We start from the raw sequence: 17,022 nt of genomic DNA on the forward strand, positions 1-17,022 counted from the left end.
ATCTTTATGAGGGTTATAACACAGTTAAAAGAAATACCTGGCTTGTTAATTGAAGTGAAAGCAATTAATAATTTGTTGCTTTGTACTCTGTGTCTTGTGTTGCTCAATTGTCCCTGCAGAATAATTCAGCCCCAGAAAGCTTTATACCAAGGATCTTTAGACATTGTCATTATTGTAATGTCTCAGTCAATGCTTGTTTTTTACTTGGTGAATATTGTTATTCCCTTAGAAACAAGTTCTGTATACATGGGGAAATGGGATTTTTAAATACTAAAGGATAAAATTGCACTTGCCATAGTGATGTAGGGATACAATGTAAGGTGTTTTAAAACACTGTGACAAACCCAAGTATTCTGCAAACACCAGGAGAAAGATGACTATTAACTCAGAGGCAGAAGAAGAATGCCACTTTATATATAAATATTTGAAAGTATCTGCTTTCCTGCAGCTTTTGTACTGAGGGAATTAGATATATTATTAGTAGTGAGTGATTTCTTTGTAATCCAGTAGTGGTATTATTTCCATGGTATTATTAAAACAGTGACTCATTGTTTTACATGGGGTCAGCCATATGTATCTATGAGGATGAGTTGGTGGCAGACAGCAGGAAGTGCTGTAGCAACTGAGGGAGGCCTGCAGTATGTTTGAGACGGACAGAGGTAATCCTAGACTCCAGGATCCACAGAAGGAAGCAGGCAGACACCAGTGGCTCCTCATAACAGCGAAGGTGAGAAAGTGGCCCAGAGACTGAGTTTCGATCACAGAGCCAGCACTCAGTGTGGGAGTAGGGACCAGGGGTTGTGGAGATTAGAACTCTGCGTAAATTTGACCCTACTTTGCCTGGCAGAATAGAAATTCTATATACTGGGTAGCACATAATGTGCTCTTCATTTATATGGACAGTATACTGAGGATTGTGGTCAAAAAGAGCTTGAATGGGTTGGGGTGCAGTTTCTGGCAGCATTTCTAGTTGTGATGTAATTGGGGCAGAGATATATTACATTAAGTGGTGGAGCAATTATGGTGTGTCAGTAGGCTGCAAAGATACCCCAGAAATTAGCCACAAAAATACGTCAGAGACACAGAGCAAGCTGGGAAAACATCAAAGAAGTTGGTAAATAATGATGTGGAGATGCTGACGTTGGACTGGGATGGGCACAGTAAGATGTCTTACACCAGGTTAAAGTCCAACAGGTTAGTTTTGAATCACTAGCTTTCGGAGCACAGCTCCTTCCTCAGGAGAATGAAGAGGTGGGTTCCAGAAACACATTTATAGACAAAGTCAAAGGTAAATAATGGACCTCGAGAAAGGCCTGTAGAAACGTACATTTATGTTTTGTCAATGAAAAATCTGGTAATAAAGGGAACATGTGCACCATGGCACATGGGCGCATGGGCTGCACAGTGGTTATCATTGCTGCCTCACAGCTCCAGGGACCGGGGTTCAATTCCAATCTCGAGTGACTGGCTGTGTGACGTTTGCACTTTCTCCACTTGTCTGTGTGGGTTTCCTCCCACAGTCCAAAGATGTGCAGGTTAGGTGGATTGGCCATGCTAAATTGCCCCTTAGTGTCCAAAAGGTTAGATGGGGTGACTGGCTTACAGGGATAGGGTGGAGGCATTGGCTTCAGTAGGGTGCTCTTTCCAAGGGCCGCTGCAGACCCGTTGGGCCGAATGGCCTCCTTCTCCACTGGAGGGATGCTGTGTCCATAATGGGAGACGTAAATTTAAAGTATCAGGACATGAAAATTATTGCAGGCTTGTTTATAAATTGGCATAAGTGAGTATGTGGGTACATTTTGTGATTTGCTTTTACTTTTTGTTGTTATAAATTGGCCTCAAAATTCTTGAATCCGGTTTAATCCTGTGGCAGTTCAAGACAGGTGAACAGGCCGAAATTTGGGCTGGGTTTGTGTTGGGCTAGGTTTCTGTCCCTTTATTGTAAAATTCCACGAGAAGTCAGGTGTGATTTTCTTGCACCTACCTTGTTCTGTTCTTACAGTGGGATGGCATCACCCATCAGACCTCCAACCAGAAAAGAATGTGTATTATGCCCGGTGTACTGGCCAATCTTTGTCCCGTAATCAACATCACTCTCACAGATTACAGTCATTATCATGTTGCTATTAGTGGGACTTTGCTGTGCCCAAATTGGCTGCCACATTTTCTACATTACAACAGTGACTACACCTCAAAAATACTCCATTGGTGGTAAAGTGCTTTGAAATGTCTTGTGGTCATGAAAGGTTATGTAATACATGTATTTCCTTTCGTTTTTGTTGTACCTTCATCATCACTTGGTCAAAATCCTGGAATTCAATCCCGCGAATAAATTTTAAAAATACAGTTCTTCATGTGAGAGTCTATAGTCTAGAGGATGAGCATAGCAGCATATTCAACAGTGGGGTTAAAGCAGATTTTTACAGCTAAGCCCCTTCTTGTCTTCACCTACTGCCCATTGACTCCACAGACTTCCGACAGTGCAGAAGGAGGCCGTTCGGCCCATCGGGTCTGCACTGACCCTCCCAAAGAGCACTCAACCTTGGCTCACTCATCCGTCCTATCCCAGTGACATGGCCAATCCACCTAACCTTTGGACCGTCAATGCAATTTGCAACAGGGATGGCAATATCTCCAGTAAATCTGGAATATAAAGCGAGTGTGAGTATTGGTGACCATGAAACTATCATCAATTGGCATAAAATCCTACCTGGGTCATTAATATCCTTTTGAGAAGGAAATCTGCCATCCTTACCTGGTTTGGCCTAAATGTGATTCCAGACCGACAGCAATGTGGTTGATTCTCAACTGTCCTCTGAAATTGCCTAGAAAATCACTCAGTTCAAGAACACTTAGAGATGGGAAACAATGCTGGCCTTGCCAGCAATGCCAACATCCCATAAAAACATAAAGAAGAAAACTAGGAACTGGAAACTCTGACCAATTTTTCTCCTTTCTACCCTGGGGCAATCATGATCTCGTCAACACTGGAATTAGATGATTTAACACAGATAAGTTGCTGTCCAGCTCAGTGAATCAGACATTTTAAATGTTTTGATCTCACTGATAAACTAACGAATGCTGACTTAGAATGAAGTAAAACAGGAAAATACCCGATGTTACTGGAAACATATTGGGCAGGATTCTCCATTTCTGCGACCAAGTGTTGACGCCGGCGCAGGATTCGTGGACTTTGACGACAACAAAACTGGCACCTAAGCAGCGAATATGGAGGGGCCGGTGCACCACGTGGAACACAATCGATTCCAATGAAAAACAGTGTGCGATTCGCTGGGTCCGTGATTGACACGCAGGAAGCTAACAAACTGCAGCCACATACACAAGATGGGACTGGTTGTGCTGGAGCGCATCCATAGAACTGATGGGTCGGCTGGGGCCAGCACCTAGGGGGGTGCCCTGGGGGGACACCTTTACAACCTGTGGCCCCACATTCACAGTGGGTGTCAGCGGCGTGCGCAGCTCCATGGCTGCCTTTCTGGCTCCAGCAATGGTGCTCCGTGCCTGTCCACCCCGACCCCACAGCCCACCTCCTGGCCACCCCCCACTACTGACCCCGGTCCTGACCAAAGCCCCTCCCGGGATGCGGAACAAAAGTCAGCAAACTATGGCAATGTTGGACACTTTCCATACCCCCTCTATCTCCCTCAGCAGCCACGACGCCAGTTTCACGATTTTTAAAAGCACAAGTGAACCGCACCGTCGGAAACTCGGCCCATCGGAGCTGGAGAATCGTGGAGGCCCCGGAGAATACCGGGTTCGGCCCACTAATGATATGCAAACGGTGATATGCGTTCCAGACCGTATTGATGCCTTTGTCAAGGTGACAGAGAATTGCAATTTGCCGTCAAATTGGCGACCGCCGCAATTATGGCGGCGGAACCTATTCTCCGCCCAATCTTGTTTCCCAATTTTGGTGTCAGCCAATGGAAAATCCGCCCATTGTTTATTTAATATTTCAATCTACTTGAGTAATAAATAGAAAAGTATAAAATCTTACTTATTAAAACAAATATTTTCTTCAGCTAAAATAGTGACTTTCTTTCCACTGAAAGCTTCAGGACAAATATAATTAATATTTAAAAGTTCTTTAATTGTATATTTGCACTTTGCAACAACAGCTTGAACACCGTAGAACCAATCTCCTTTTTTGGGGACCTATAAGTATTAAACTCCACAGCATTACACATGTCATAACAGATGTTACAAGACTGAACAGTGCTAGAAAGGGTACACTCACTTTATTTTCTCAATTTCAATGCAACTTTATACAGTATACAGTAACACTAAAGTGCTGATTTCATTCAGAATACTAGCTGGGCAATAATAAGATATGCATAGAAATAGTTCTGATCCCAGCTACTTTCCTGGTGATTTTCTTGAAATTTTCAGCCTGTTAGGCCAGATATCCATTTAACTGTCAATAAAGACTGCTTCAAAAGTCATGGCTGGAATTCTCCGACCATTGCGATTCATTTTTCCTGCCGGCAGCGAATCCCCGCCTGAGGGTTTCCTGGCAGTGTAAGATGGTTTCAATGGGAAATCCTATTGACGAGCGGCGGGAAGGTAGGATCCCACCGCCATCGAGAGCTGCATCGTCGAGAAACACACAGCTGGGGAACTGGAGAATGTAGTCCATGTAGTATGCTGCTCACAGGCATTCTACCATAGTTTCTTTCACACTGTATCACAGCATAGCATTTTGATTTGGCATTTTTTTTGTCTGTTATGCAACAGAAGTAAATAAAATGGAAACATCTCTGAGCTGTCTAAAGAATCGCAGGTTTTCCTTCATCACTTAAAAGTTATAATGAAAACTATGGTGGAGCAATCATGTTTCTTAACGGTTGCTACAAAATGAATTTTAAAACCAGAATGTTAAAACTGTCTTGAAGCTGCAGTTGATTAATATAATGACAATTGATTTTAAAATATTAAAAAATATCTGTAAACCTTCATACAATTTTAAAAGAAACAAGACAATCATAATAATTAAGAGAACTACTCACTGTATAATGATGACCACCCGAAAAACATAGTGCAATAAAGCCAGGACATAAAAGCCTCAAGTCGGGCAGCACGGTGACACAGTAGTTAGCACTGCTGCCTCATGGCACTGAGGACCCGAGTTCGATTCTGGCCACGAGTCACTGCCTGTGTGGAGTTTGCACATTCTCCCCTTGTCTGCGTGGGTCTCACCCCCACAACCCAAAAATGTGCAGGGTAGGTGGATTGGCCACGCTAAATTACCGCTGAATTGGGAAAAAACCAAAAAGATAAATGAATAAAAGCCTCAAGCACACTCACATTGTAAGTCTTTAAAATTTAAGTTTGTCACTTGTTGTTACACCACTGGAATCTCATAACTCAATCTGTTCACCACTCATTCCAATAAGCAAAATATGGCCTGGATACATATCCTGCAGTCCAGATGATGAGCGTTGAAAAAGTAGACAATACATTTCCCTTGTCATTTTTTCCTCACATCTGTCAAATACTTTTTTAAAAACCTATTTGCCACATTGTTCTCGAGTTACAAACATTCTCCCCATTTCTGCGTGGGTCTGTTATAACCTGCATGCTTACCATTGGCTGGGGACAAATGACAATCCCACAATCCTGTGGGAGTATGAGCTTCCCCAATGAGGGGGGGGCGGAGAAATCATTAGCAGACTCCCTGTATAAATAAAGCTGGCCAGTTTGGAACCAGGAGGAAGGAGTAAGCAGCAAGCGAAGTTGCTGCTGCTGTATATTATATATATATATATATATGGCTTCTCGGTCTTTTGGCTAAGATCAGGGGCGAAATTCTCCCCCAACGACGCGATGTCCGCCGACTGGCGCCAAAAACGGCGCCAATCAGATGGACATCGCGCCGGCCCAAAGGTGCGGAATGCTCCGCATCTTTGGAGGCCGAGCCCCAACATTGAGGGGCTAGGCCGGCGCCGGAGGGATTTCCGCCCCGCCAGCTGGCGGAAATGGCGTTTGTTGCCCTGCCAGTTGGCGCGAAAATGCGGCGCATGCGCGGGAGCGTCAGCAACCGCCGACAGTTTCCCGCGCATGCGCAGTGGGGAGAGTCTCTTCCGCCTCCGCCATGGTGGAGTCCGTGGCGGGGGCGGAAGGGAAAGAGTGCCCCCACGGCACAGGCCCGCCTGCGGATCGGTGGGCCCCGATCGCGGGCCAGGCCACCGTGGGGGCACCCCCCGGGGTCAGATCACCCCGCGCCCCCCCCCAGGACCCCGGAGCCCGCCGACGCCGCCTGGTCCCGCCGGTAAATACCAGCTTTGATTTACGCCGACGGGACAGGCAATTTCTGGGCGGGACTTCGGCCCATCCGGGCCGGAGAATTGAGCGGGGGGTCCCGCCAACTGGCACGGCCCGATTCCCGCCCCCGCCCAATCTCCGGTACCGGAGACTTCGGCTGGGGCGGCATTCATGGCGGCCAACGGCCATTCTCCGACCCGGCGGGGGGTCGGAGAATGACGCCCCAGGTGTCTGTAGATTGAGCCTTTGGGTTCAGATCTGGTATGTCTCTATTGTGGGGACCGTGGGTTCGATTCAGTTTGGATTGGTTTTTTGGAGCAGGCGAGGAGCTGGATTGGGGGTTTGCCCCTGACCCACACTCTGAGCCTGGCTTGGTAACTCAGAAAAGGAAAAATTAAAAAAAAAAAATATATATATATATATATATGTATGCTATTGTAAATAAATGTTATTTCTTTGTATCCTTGAAACTCGTACTGGATTCTTCGTGGCCCTCACAAAACTGGTGATGAGGGTTAAAGTGAATAGCTGTCTACACTGCTGAAGCCACCTCCCTGGATTTTTGTTGGATACAGGTTGGAAGTTGTTTTCTATTATACCATGCCTCTGTACGGACGTTTGGATGTTTTTGATCCTGCGCTGGAAAGCTGGAACCAGTACGCACAACGGATGCGTTACTATTTCCGGGCAAACAATATCACCAAAAACGAGCGGCAGGTGGTCCTATTGCTCACCGCCTGCGGCTCGCATACGTTTGCGGTGATTAGGAGCCTTACGTACCCAGCTGCGCCGGACACCAAAACGTTTGATGAACTTGTGAATTTAGTGGGGCAGCATTTTAACCCAAACCCGTCCACGATAGTCCAACGTTACAGGTTTAATACCGCTGAGAGGACCTCAGGTGAATCCCTTGCCGACTTTCTATCCAGGCTACGCAGGATTGCGGAGTACAGTGACTATGGTGAGGCCTTGTCAGAAATGTTACGTGACCGTTTGGTTTGCGGTATTAACAATGCGGCCACCCAGAGAAAATTGTTAGCTGAGCCAACATTGACTTTTCAACAGGCCATTCAAATAATATTGTCCCGAGAGAGCGCAGAACGAGGAGTGCAGGAGCTACAGGGACTGGAGGTGCATGCCTTGGGGCGCAACCCCGTCTGAAAACGTCCCCCCGCACTCCCGCGGTACCTTGGGCGAGGCGACGTCCGGATCGACGCCAGTGGCCGTCGGACATTCCTCCCCGAAGGGAGCCTTCTCCAGAACCAATGGATGAGGAGCCATGTCCGTGTCAGACTTGTGGGCGCCGACCCCGTCGTGGACGTCGGTCCTGGGAAGCCGTCGTTCCGACCGAAACTGGGACCAGCCCAGGGGCCGTACCTTCCATGTGGATGAACCTGCGGCGACTACTCCTGAGGACGTGGAGATGGAGGACGACTGTGTGGCAGCTCCCAGTGTGGCCCCCATTAAGGTGATAGTACGGGTCAATGGTCACCTGCTTGAGATGGAGTTGGTCACTGGCGCAGCGATCTCTGTGATCACCCAGAGGGCATTCGACCGCATCAAGCAGGGTATACAGACCCTTACATTAACCGACACACAGGCCAGGTTGGCCACCGACACGGGGGAACCATTGGGCATTGCAGGAACTACGATGACCCCTGTTGTTTATGGACGCCAGGAGGGGCGTTTCCCACTTATCGTGGTGCGCGGCCATGGGCCCAGCCTGTTCGGTCGGGACTGGTTGCGCCATTTGCGCTTACAGTGGCAGCACATCCTCCAAACAGTTTCTGGAGGGTTGACTGAGGTGCTAGGACGATACCCAGATGTATTCCAGCCCGGTTTGGGGAAAATAAAAGGGACCATAGCCAAGTCGAACCAGGAGCCATGCTGCGCTATTTCTGGGCGTAAGTGCCTTACGCCTTGCTCGAGAAGGTAGAAGGGGAGCTCACTCGTTTGGAGACTTTGGGTATTATCAGGCCCGTCTGTTTCGCTGACTGGGCAGCACCAATTCTACCTGTAATGAAACCAGATGTCACAGTTTGCTTGTGCGGCGACTATAAACTTACAGTGAATACGGCTTCCCGACTCGACCGATATCCAATGCCTTGCATAGAGGATCTCTACGCGAAGCTTGCAGGTGGACTCTTGTTCACAAAATTAGATATCATAGGTTATCATAGAATTTACAGTGCAGAAGGAGGCCATTCGGCCCATCGAGTCTGCACCGGCTCATGGAAAGAGCACCCTACCCAAGGTCAACACCTCCACCCTATCCCCATAACCCAGTAACCCCACCCAACACTAAGGGCAATTTTGGACACTAAGGGCAATTTATCATGGCCAATCCACCTAACCTGCACATCTTTGGACTGTGGGAGAAAACCAGAGCACCCGGAGGAAACCCACGCACACACTGGAAGAACGTGCAGACTCCGCACAGACAGCGACCCAAGCCGGAATCAAACCTGGGACCCTGGAGCTGTGAAGCAATTGTGCTATCCACAATGCTACCGTGCTGCCCTGAGTCACGCCTACCTACAGTTGGAGCTGGATCCTGCCTCCCGACCATATGTAACGATTAATACACACCGGGGCCTGTATGAATATACATGTTTGCCGTTATGGCGTGTTATGGTGGGCACTTTGAGAGGATTACCGCGTGTCGCTGTCTACTTAGATGACGTTTTGATCACAGGGACGTCGGAGCAGGAACATTTGGAAAATCTGGAGGCTGTCCTTAGATGCTTTTCGGAGGCTGGAGTCCATTTACGTAGCACAAAGTGCGTCTTTCAGATGAAGGAAGTAGTCTACCTGGGTTATCGGGTGGACCGCGAAGGTTTGCACCCCGTCGCAGAGATGGTGCGCGCGATTCAACAGGCCCCCTGCCCGACTGACACATCGCATCGTCGTTCTTTTCTCGGCCTCGTAAACTATTACGGGAAGTTCCTCCCCAATCTGGCAACTACAATGGCCACGTTGCATCTTCTGCTAAAGAAAAATCACACCTGGGTTTGGGGTTAGCCGCAAGAAACCGCTTTCCGGCAGGTAAAACAACAATTGTCGTCGTCTGGGTTACGAACCCACTGTGATCCTGGAAAGCCTTTGCTTGTCACATGTGATGCATCCCCGTATGGTATTGGGGCCGTCCTGTCCCACAAGATGGAGAACAGGGCCGAGCGGCCGATAGCTTTCGCCTCCCGCACATTGACTGCAGCGGAAAAAAGTACGCGCAGATCGAGAAGGAGGGCCTGGCAGTGGTCTTTGCAGTGAAACGTTTCCACCAGTATGTGTATGGCCGCCACTTCACTATCGTGACTGATCATAAACCTCTGCTGGGACTTTTCAGAGAGGATAAGTCAATACCGCCCATTGCTTCCGTACGAATCCAGCGCTGGGCTTTGTTGCTTGCTGCATACGAGTATTCTCTGGAGCACAAACCAGGAACGCAGATAGCGAATGCCGACCCACTGAGCCGATTGCCTTTATCGACCGGCCCCATGTCGACCCCCACGACCGGTGAGGTGATTGCAACCCTAAATTTTATGGACACCTTGCCTGTCACGGCATCACCGATCCGTGAGTGGACCCAGTCCTGTCAAAGGTTCGACACATAGTCCTATATGGTGGGCAGCATAGACAGCTCCCAGGCGAGTTGCGGGCATTTTCCTCCAAGCTGTCAAGAATTCAGCGTGGAAGACGGCATCCTCTTGTGGGAGACGCGTTTGATTGTCCCGGAAAAAGGACAGGAGCTGATACAAAGACACTTGCACAATGGGCATCCAGGCGTGACCAAAATGAAAATGTTGGCCTGGAGTTATGTTTGGTGGCCAGGCCTCGACGCCGACATTGAGGAGGTGGCCCAAAACTGCTCCACTTGTCAGGAGCATCAGAAGCTTCCGCCGGCCGCGCTCCTACATCACTGGCAATGGCCAGGGCGGCCTTGGGCGCGCTTGCATGCGGATTTTGCCGGCCCTTTTCAAGGATCCACGTTCCTTTTATTAATCGACGCCCAGTCTAAATGGCTAGAGGTGCATAAAATGCTAGGCACAACGTCCTGTGCAACAATTGAGAAGATGCATTTGTCTTTTAGTACGCATAGCCTCCCAGAGGTACTAGCCACGGATAACGGCACTCCATTCACCAGTGAGGAGTTTGTGAGGTTCATGAAGATGAACAGCATACACCATATCCGCATTGCCCCTTACCACCCGGCTTCAAATGGGTTGGCGGAGCGTGCAGTGCAGACATTCAAACGAGGCCTAAAGAAGCAGTCTTCCAGGTCAATGGACACGAGACTGGCTCGCTTTTTGTTTTCGTATAGGACCACCCCCCAGGCGGTGACTGGGGTAGCTCCCACAGAACTCCTAATGGGCCGGAGACTTCGCACCTTCCTTAGTATGGTTTTCCCGGACATTGGCGCAAAAGTACGCCGCACACAAGAACGGCAGGGACAGGGTTTTTCTTGGCATCGGTCGATTTGGCAGTTTGCGCCCGGTGACCCAGTGTTCGTTCCCAATTTTGCTGATGGCGCCCAGTGGGTCCCTGGCGTAATCTTTCGCCAAACGGGCCCTATATCTTACCAGGTGCAAGCCCAGGGTCGTCTCCAGCGCAAACATGTAGACCACGTTCGGTCCAGAAGACGATCCCTTCCAAAGATTCCCCGCCCCCGGAGCTCATTTCTACAGCCACAGAGACCAGAGATAATGGAAAGTAGTCCTCACAATCTTTCTCTGGTGCCTCACTCAAAGCCTGCATCGGTCGCTACAGAACCGCGTGGAGATAGAGACGCCGAGATGACAGAAGCAGCAGACTCTGACTCCGAGATGGAGACACAGGACGCATCAGAAGGGGAATCCTCGGGCCCACGGGCTGTGGATGTACAACCGTTACGCCGTTCATCACTGAAGCGCCGGTCTCCGTCTCGTTACACGCCGCCCGATCCAGCGCCTCGTGCAAATGGTGTCTGGCCTGTGGCAAAACGAGTCCGACGCCCTCCTTCGCCAGGGTCTTCGGTAGATTCCTTGGACTTTGGAGGGGTGGGATGTTATAACCTGCCTGCTTACCATTGGCTGGGGACTAATGGCAATCCCACAATCCTGTGGGAGTATGAGCTTCCCCAATGAGATGGGCAGAGAAATCATTAGCAGACTCCCTGTATAAATAAAGCTGGCCAGGTTGGAACCATCAGGAAGGAGTAAGCAGCAAGCAAAGTTGCTGCTGCTGTATATATATTCTTTGTATCCTTGAAACTCGTGCTGGATTCTTTGTGGCCCTCACAAAGGTCTCACACCCACAACCCAAAGATGTGCAGTGTAGGTGAATTGGCCACGCTAAATTGCCCCTTAATTGGGAAAAGAAAATTGGGAGCTCACACAAAACTTATTATCTTAACAGTTGTCCTAAGTAAAACATTAATCTAAAGGCATTTTCCAGTGGGCGTGCCTAATCTAAAGTGCAGTTAGTTTACAAGATGCCAATAAAAAACTGTAATAAATTACCTAAAATGAAATGACATTTAAAAGAAAGATCCAGAAGACAATCACTGACTTCAAAATTAGAAACAAAGCATTGAAATGGACTTCAGCACAAGCACTAAAAAGGCCTAATAAATCAAAGCAGTGCTATTTTTTTGTTAGTCAAGGGAAAACAATGAAAACAAAATGTTCTGTCATGATTTGTGAATCTTATTATTCTCAAAGTGACTTTAAATAGTTGTAAACAAAATCATTACAGACTCTAAATGTGTTGCCACATTGTTATTTTTGTACAGTTCCTTTACAATAAAAACTGTGTACTTGGCAGCTGGTTGAAGATTGCCAATCAGGCTCTTGTACAAACCACCTTCTGTTTTCTTACAACTTTGGTATAGACACAAACACACATGTGTTGCTCAGTCATACCTTACAGTAAGGTTGTAATAAATGATGGATCAGAAATTGCTACAGTGTTATCCTTTTTGGTCACCATTCATATCATACTATACTTGAGCTGTAAATTGCCAAAATGTTGATCTGACAACAATTTTGCAGCTGTGATCTTATAAATGCTGTAAGAAGTCTTACAACCAAAGAGAAAATGCTGGAAAATCTCAGCAGGTCTGGCAGCATCTGTAGGGAGAGAAAAGAGCTATCATTTTGAGTCAAGATGACCCTTTGTCAAAGTCCTTTTATCCAGAAGTCTTACAACACCAGGTTAAAGTTCAGGTTTATTTGGAATCCTTGGGAGGGATTCTCTCAGCCCACACCGGGCCGGAGAATCGCGCGACACCGCCTCGCCGCTGGTCCGATTATCCGGAGGGCGGAGAATCGGCGCCATTGGCGCTGGTTGGGGGCCACTTTACGCAGCCCCCCCCCCCCCCCCAGCGATTCTCCGCCCGGGATGGGCCGAGTGGCCGTAAAATAAATCCGGGTCCGGCCGGCGCCGTCCACGTGTGGTCTTACCCGGCGGGACCTTGCCATGCATCCATCCGGAGGCAGCCTGGTGGGGGTGGGGGGGGGGGGGGGGTGGGAGGTGTCCGACCCCGGGGGGGGGGGGGGCCGGGGGCCTCCGCTGTGGCTTGGCCCACGATCGGCGGGCCGGCCTCTCGGGCTGGGGCTTCTTTTGCTCCACGCCGGCCCCTGTAGCCCTATGCCATGTTGCGTCGGGGCCGGTGTGGAGAAGGGAGCCACCGCGCATGCGCGTAACTGCGCCGGTCGCAGTGCGCATGCACAGACCCATGCCGCTCATGATCATCATTACATTCAATGGGAAGCATTACAGTGAGGGGGAACATTTACATAGAACATACAGTGCAGAAGGAGGCCATTCGGCCCATTGAGTCTGCAACGACCCACTTTAAGCCCTCACTTGCATCCTACCCCCGTAACCCAGTAACCCCTCCTAACATTTTTGGACACTAACGGTAATTTAGCATGTCCAATCAATCTAACCTGCACTTTTTTGGACTGTGGGAAGAAACCCATGCAGACATGGGGAGAACGTGCAGACTCCGCCAGACAGTGACCCAGCAGGGAATCGAACCTGGGACCCTGACGCTGTGAAGCCACGATGCTAACCACTGTGCTACCGTGCTGCCCTTAATTTAATGTCTATTGAAAGGCTAAAGGCAGGGTTGTGCAAACTGTCCAGCAATTTGCAGAGAATCAGAACTCATGGTACATCTCTTTTACTCCAAGAATGTTTTGAAAGGGGTGGCATGTGGCGGAGTGGTTAGCACTGGGACTGCAGTGCTGAGGACCCGGGTTCAAAACCCGGCCCTGGGTCACTGGCCGTGTAGACTTTGCACCCATGTTTGCGTGGGTTTCACCCCCACAGCCCAAAGATGTGCAGGTTAGGTGGATTGGCCACGCTAAATTGCCCCTTAATTGGAAAAGAAAAATAATTGGCTACTCTAAATTTATAAAAATAAAGAATGTTTGGATATTTTGGGATTTAATCATAATATTAATTTATAGTTCTAATGACACAACATCCCAGCAATTTCTGGTGAAATGTTCGTAATGGAAGTTGCAGTGAAATGCAAGCTTTTCCTGGTTTACAGCAACAGTATGGCCATGAAATGCAGGGCTGTTCACAAGTTTCCAAACAATGGTACCTCCAGAGTCTGGGAGTAGAGGCGGGTGAAAACAAAATATTAACACCAATTTTTCAGCTTGTGTCTACTCTACATGGCGGCACGGTAGCACAGTGGGTAGCACTATTCCTTCACAGCTCCAGGTTCCCAGGTTCGATTGGGGGGTCACTGTCTGTGTGGAGTCTGTACATTCTCCCTGTGTCTGTGAGGGTTTCTTCCGGGTGCTCCGGTTTCCTCTCTCAAGTCCCGAAAGACGTGCTTTTAGGTGAATTGGATGTTCAAAATTCTCCCTCCGTGTAACCGAACAGGGGACTAGGGGCTTTTCATAGTAACTTCATTGCAGTGTTAATATAAGCCTACTTGCGACAATAAAGATTATTATATTATTATACACCAAATTAATATTGTTAGGAAACTTAAGCAAGATGGAAGGGAAGAGACTTTTCCTGAGGATTTTGCTCAACACTTTTTGCTCTAGAATGGAGCTAGTTCATTCAACCTTGGATCCCATTGTGTACAAAACAAACAACACTGTATTGTAGCCGGGATGATATACATTTAGCTTTGAGTTTTAGTAAACAGGTTTCAAGATCTTTTCGGAGATGGAGTTATGTATTTGGATAAACCATAATTTTAGAATCAAAATACACTTTAGGATTATTGCTTTAAAAATCTTATTTAAAAATAAATTACTATTGTCCTTGCAATTAACCCTCAGGCACATCATTGCACCTGTAAGTGTAATTCTGTAGTTTCACACATCCATTCCAGTAGCAGACTGGATAACCTGAAAGGATTAGTCAAGTAATCTGCAGGTTACTTTTATTTCCAGGATTTAGTTGAGCAGCTTCACTGGAACCAACTGGCCAGATTTGAGATGAATTTGTAATTAGCCCGAGCTCTTTTGACAGCCTCGCATACTTTGCAGTAGGGCTCCTCCCAAAACTTTGTCAGATGCACATTGTAACGTTTTTGCCAATCGAAATATTTCCGATAGCTCCTTCCGCTTTTGTCTAAAAACATCATGTGCTGGGCCAGCTTTTTGGGAGTCGAGAAATCATCCACATGGATAAAAGAATCGGCCGGTAAATACTGTTCATAGTTAGCCCTGCTGGGTCCGAGGACTATGGGCACAGTACTGGACATGAGGGCATTTCTCCAGAGTTTTTCAGTTATGTAATCCACGTGTTGCGAATTTTCGAAAGCCAGATAAAATTTATAAGGCGATATGGTCAGGACAATGCTGTCATTCTGCAACTGTTGATGATATTTCCCATACACGTGGATGTCCACATGCCTACTGAGTTGGTAGTAATATTTAACCCGTGCATGATCCTCATTCCAGTGGCTGATGACCCAAGCCACCAGGTTAGATTTGCTGGGCAGCACTACCTTCCCCCCTGTGCTTTTTCTGGGGTACAGGTATCCATAAGGAATGAAGATGTCAGACCCCCGCTTGTAAGACATGGTCCAGTTAAAAACCCCGTTCAGCACTTCCAGACCCGAAGAGTGAGTGGGAGACTCGAAATTCATCCAGACCCACCTCTGCCCAGCGGGTCTCCGTTCTGCTGGAAGCTGGCTGACATTCCCCCCCAGGTCTCGGTGATGTATGACCACAGCCTGTGAAAGCGGGTACAGTTGTCGGTTTGTTGTCAATCGACAGCCCTTGATGTTGTACAGAGTGTCACAGTCTTTGACCTGGGTCTTCCTGCCGAACGGATACCACCAGATGAGCACAGTCACGGCCGGAACCTGTCCCCTGTTCTGTAAAGGATGTGGGGGATTGACCGGAGGAAGCTCTTGCACTGACCTGTAAAGGCTTAGCAGGATAGCCACGAAAATAGCCAAAGCAAGCCGTCGGCACAAACGTCGATGCATAATTCATGCACATCGCCTCAATCCCTGGAGCCACTCTCGGTGAACAGAGCGAATGGCGAGACGCTGAGAGATTGAGCGGTGAGCATTGCTTTAACGTCAGAAGGCGCGCTTTCAGTGGCCTCTGCTGCTCCCTGCTTCCAGCGACACCCACTCAGACCAGGCAGGGGATTCACAGCAAGCTCACCATTGCCACACACTTCCCTATAACTCTCACTCCCCCCAGCCACACACTGACGTGGCACACCTCAGAGAAGCGGGCGCCGGGGAGGGGGGAGGCTGGTCGCGATTGAACAAAGACTTGTTTTCATGATTTTATCCAGAGGTGGTTTCCTCGTTGCAGTTTCACATCATTCACGCTCCATTGGCTGTCGACATCGGCTCACATAAACTCACTTTGATAGAGTAGTGCTGCATGAGTGCACACTGTTATGTGCCTGGTGCTGCACCCCTGGATCCTGTCACACCACCAAATTAAACCCCTTCCTATTGCACAGCGACAAGCAAACGTTCAAAGTTCACCGCCGTCCGGAAATGTCAAACTTTTACCGCCGGCATCTCCACATCAAACTTTTAAACGTGTACTTTTTATTTAGTGACACGCATGTAATTAGTTGATTTAGCAAACTATCCTGTGACATTACTACCCAATTATGCATTTTCCCGGGGTTTTCGGGTTTTATTCCGAGTACCAAAGTACATTTAATCCGATTGGGGAGGAAAAGACAACTCTTCAACATTCAAAAAACGCGCACTCCAAATAAACTAAACGCCGCGGTTCAAGATGCTGCTCAGTGAACCACACCGAAATCCCACAGGCAGCAGGACCAAACTCCTGTTCACACCAACACCACTGCCAGTATAGATCCCCATCACTCTCAATGTGCCTACCCTGTCCGGGCTGTTACATTAAGCACGTCAGCGGCTGTTTTGGGGGTGTTGTGAGTCTCCTGGGATATCCGCAAGGAGGCCGGCAGGGCACATTTAGCACACACCACATTGGTGAGGCCTGCACGGTGGCTGGAAATATCCAGAGCAGGGCAATCATGAGGTGAATCAGCATGTTGATTTGATGTGAGCAGTGTCATTTTGAAGCACAATTATCCAGCTAATGTCCACTTTTAACCGGGCACTGCTGGACACATGTTCAGCATGTTGCCAATTCGCACCAGAGACGCCAATAATGTTGCTCTTTTTAACTGGATACTGATATAACAGGAATTAATGATGATATTGCTTTTCAGAGTCAGCAGGTATCAAATGATACCACCACAAGGTTTTACCGGATATCG

At 48.2% G+C, this 17,022-nt stretch overlaps 1 protein-coding gene and 1 long non-coding RNA gene across 2 annotated transcripts; both read right to left on the reverse strand.

The window, feature by feature from the left end:
• Positions 1-4,090: 4,090 nt before the first annotated feature.
• LOC140391677 (uncharacterized) lies at positions 4,091-6,163 on the reverse strand. Its single transcript, XR_011935155.1, has 2 exons — positions 5,028-6,163; positions 4,091-4,868 (listed from the first exon to the last, which is right to left on the reverse strand). It is a non-coding gene; the product is annotated as an uncharacterized lncRNA (long non-coding RNA).
• Positions 6,164-14,408: 8,245 nt separating this feature from the next.
• Positions 14,409-16,198, reverse strand: LOC140391676 (alpha-(1,3)-fucosyltransferase 4-like). Its single transcript, XM_072476411.1, has one exon. It carries the CDS (start codon positions 15,731-15,733, stop codon positions 14,705-14,707), a length of 1,029 nt encoding a protein of 342 aa, XP_072332512.1. The 5' UTR covers positions 15,734-16,198; the 3' UTR covers positions 14,409-14,704.
• Positions 16,199-17,022: the final 824 nt, after the last annotated feature.

The sequence above is a fragment of the Scyliorhinus torazame genome, chromosome 15 (assembly GCF_047496885.1).
Source record: "Scyliorhinus torazame isolate Kashiwa2021f chromosome 15, sScyTor2.1, whole genome shotgun sequence".
Lineage (NCBI taxonomy): Eukaryota > Metazoa > Chordata > Chondrichthyes > Carcharhiniformes > Scyliorhinidae > Scyliorhinus > Scyliorhinus torazame.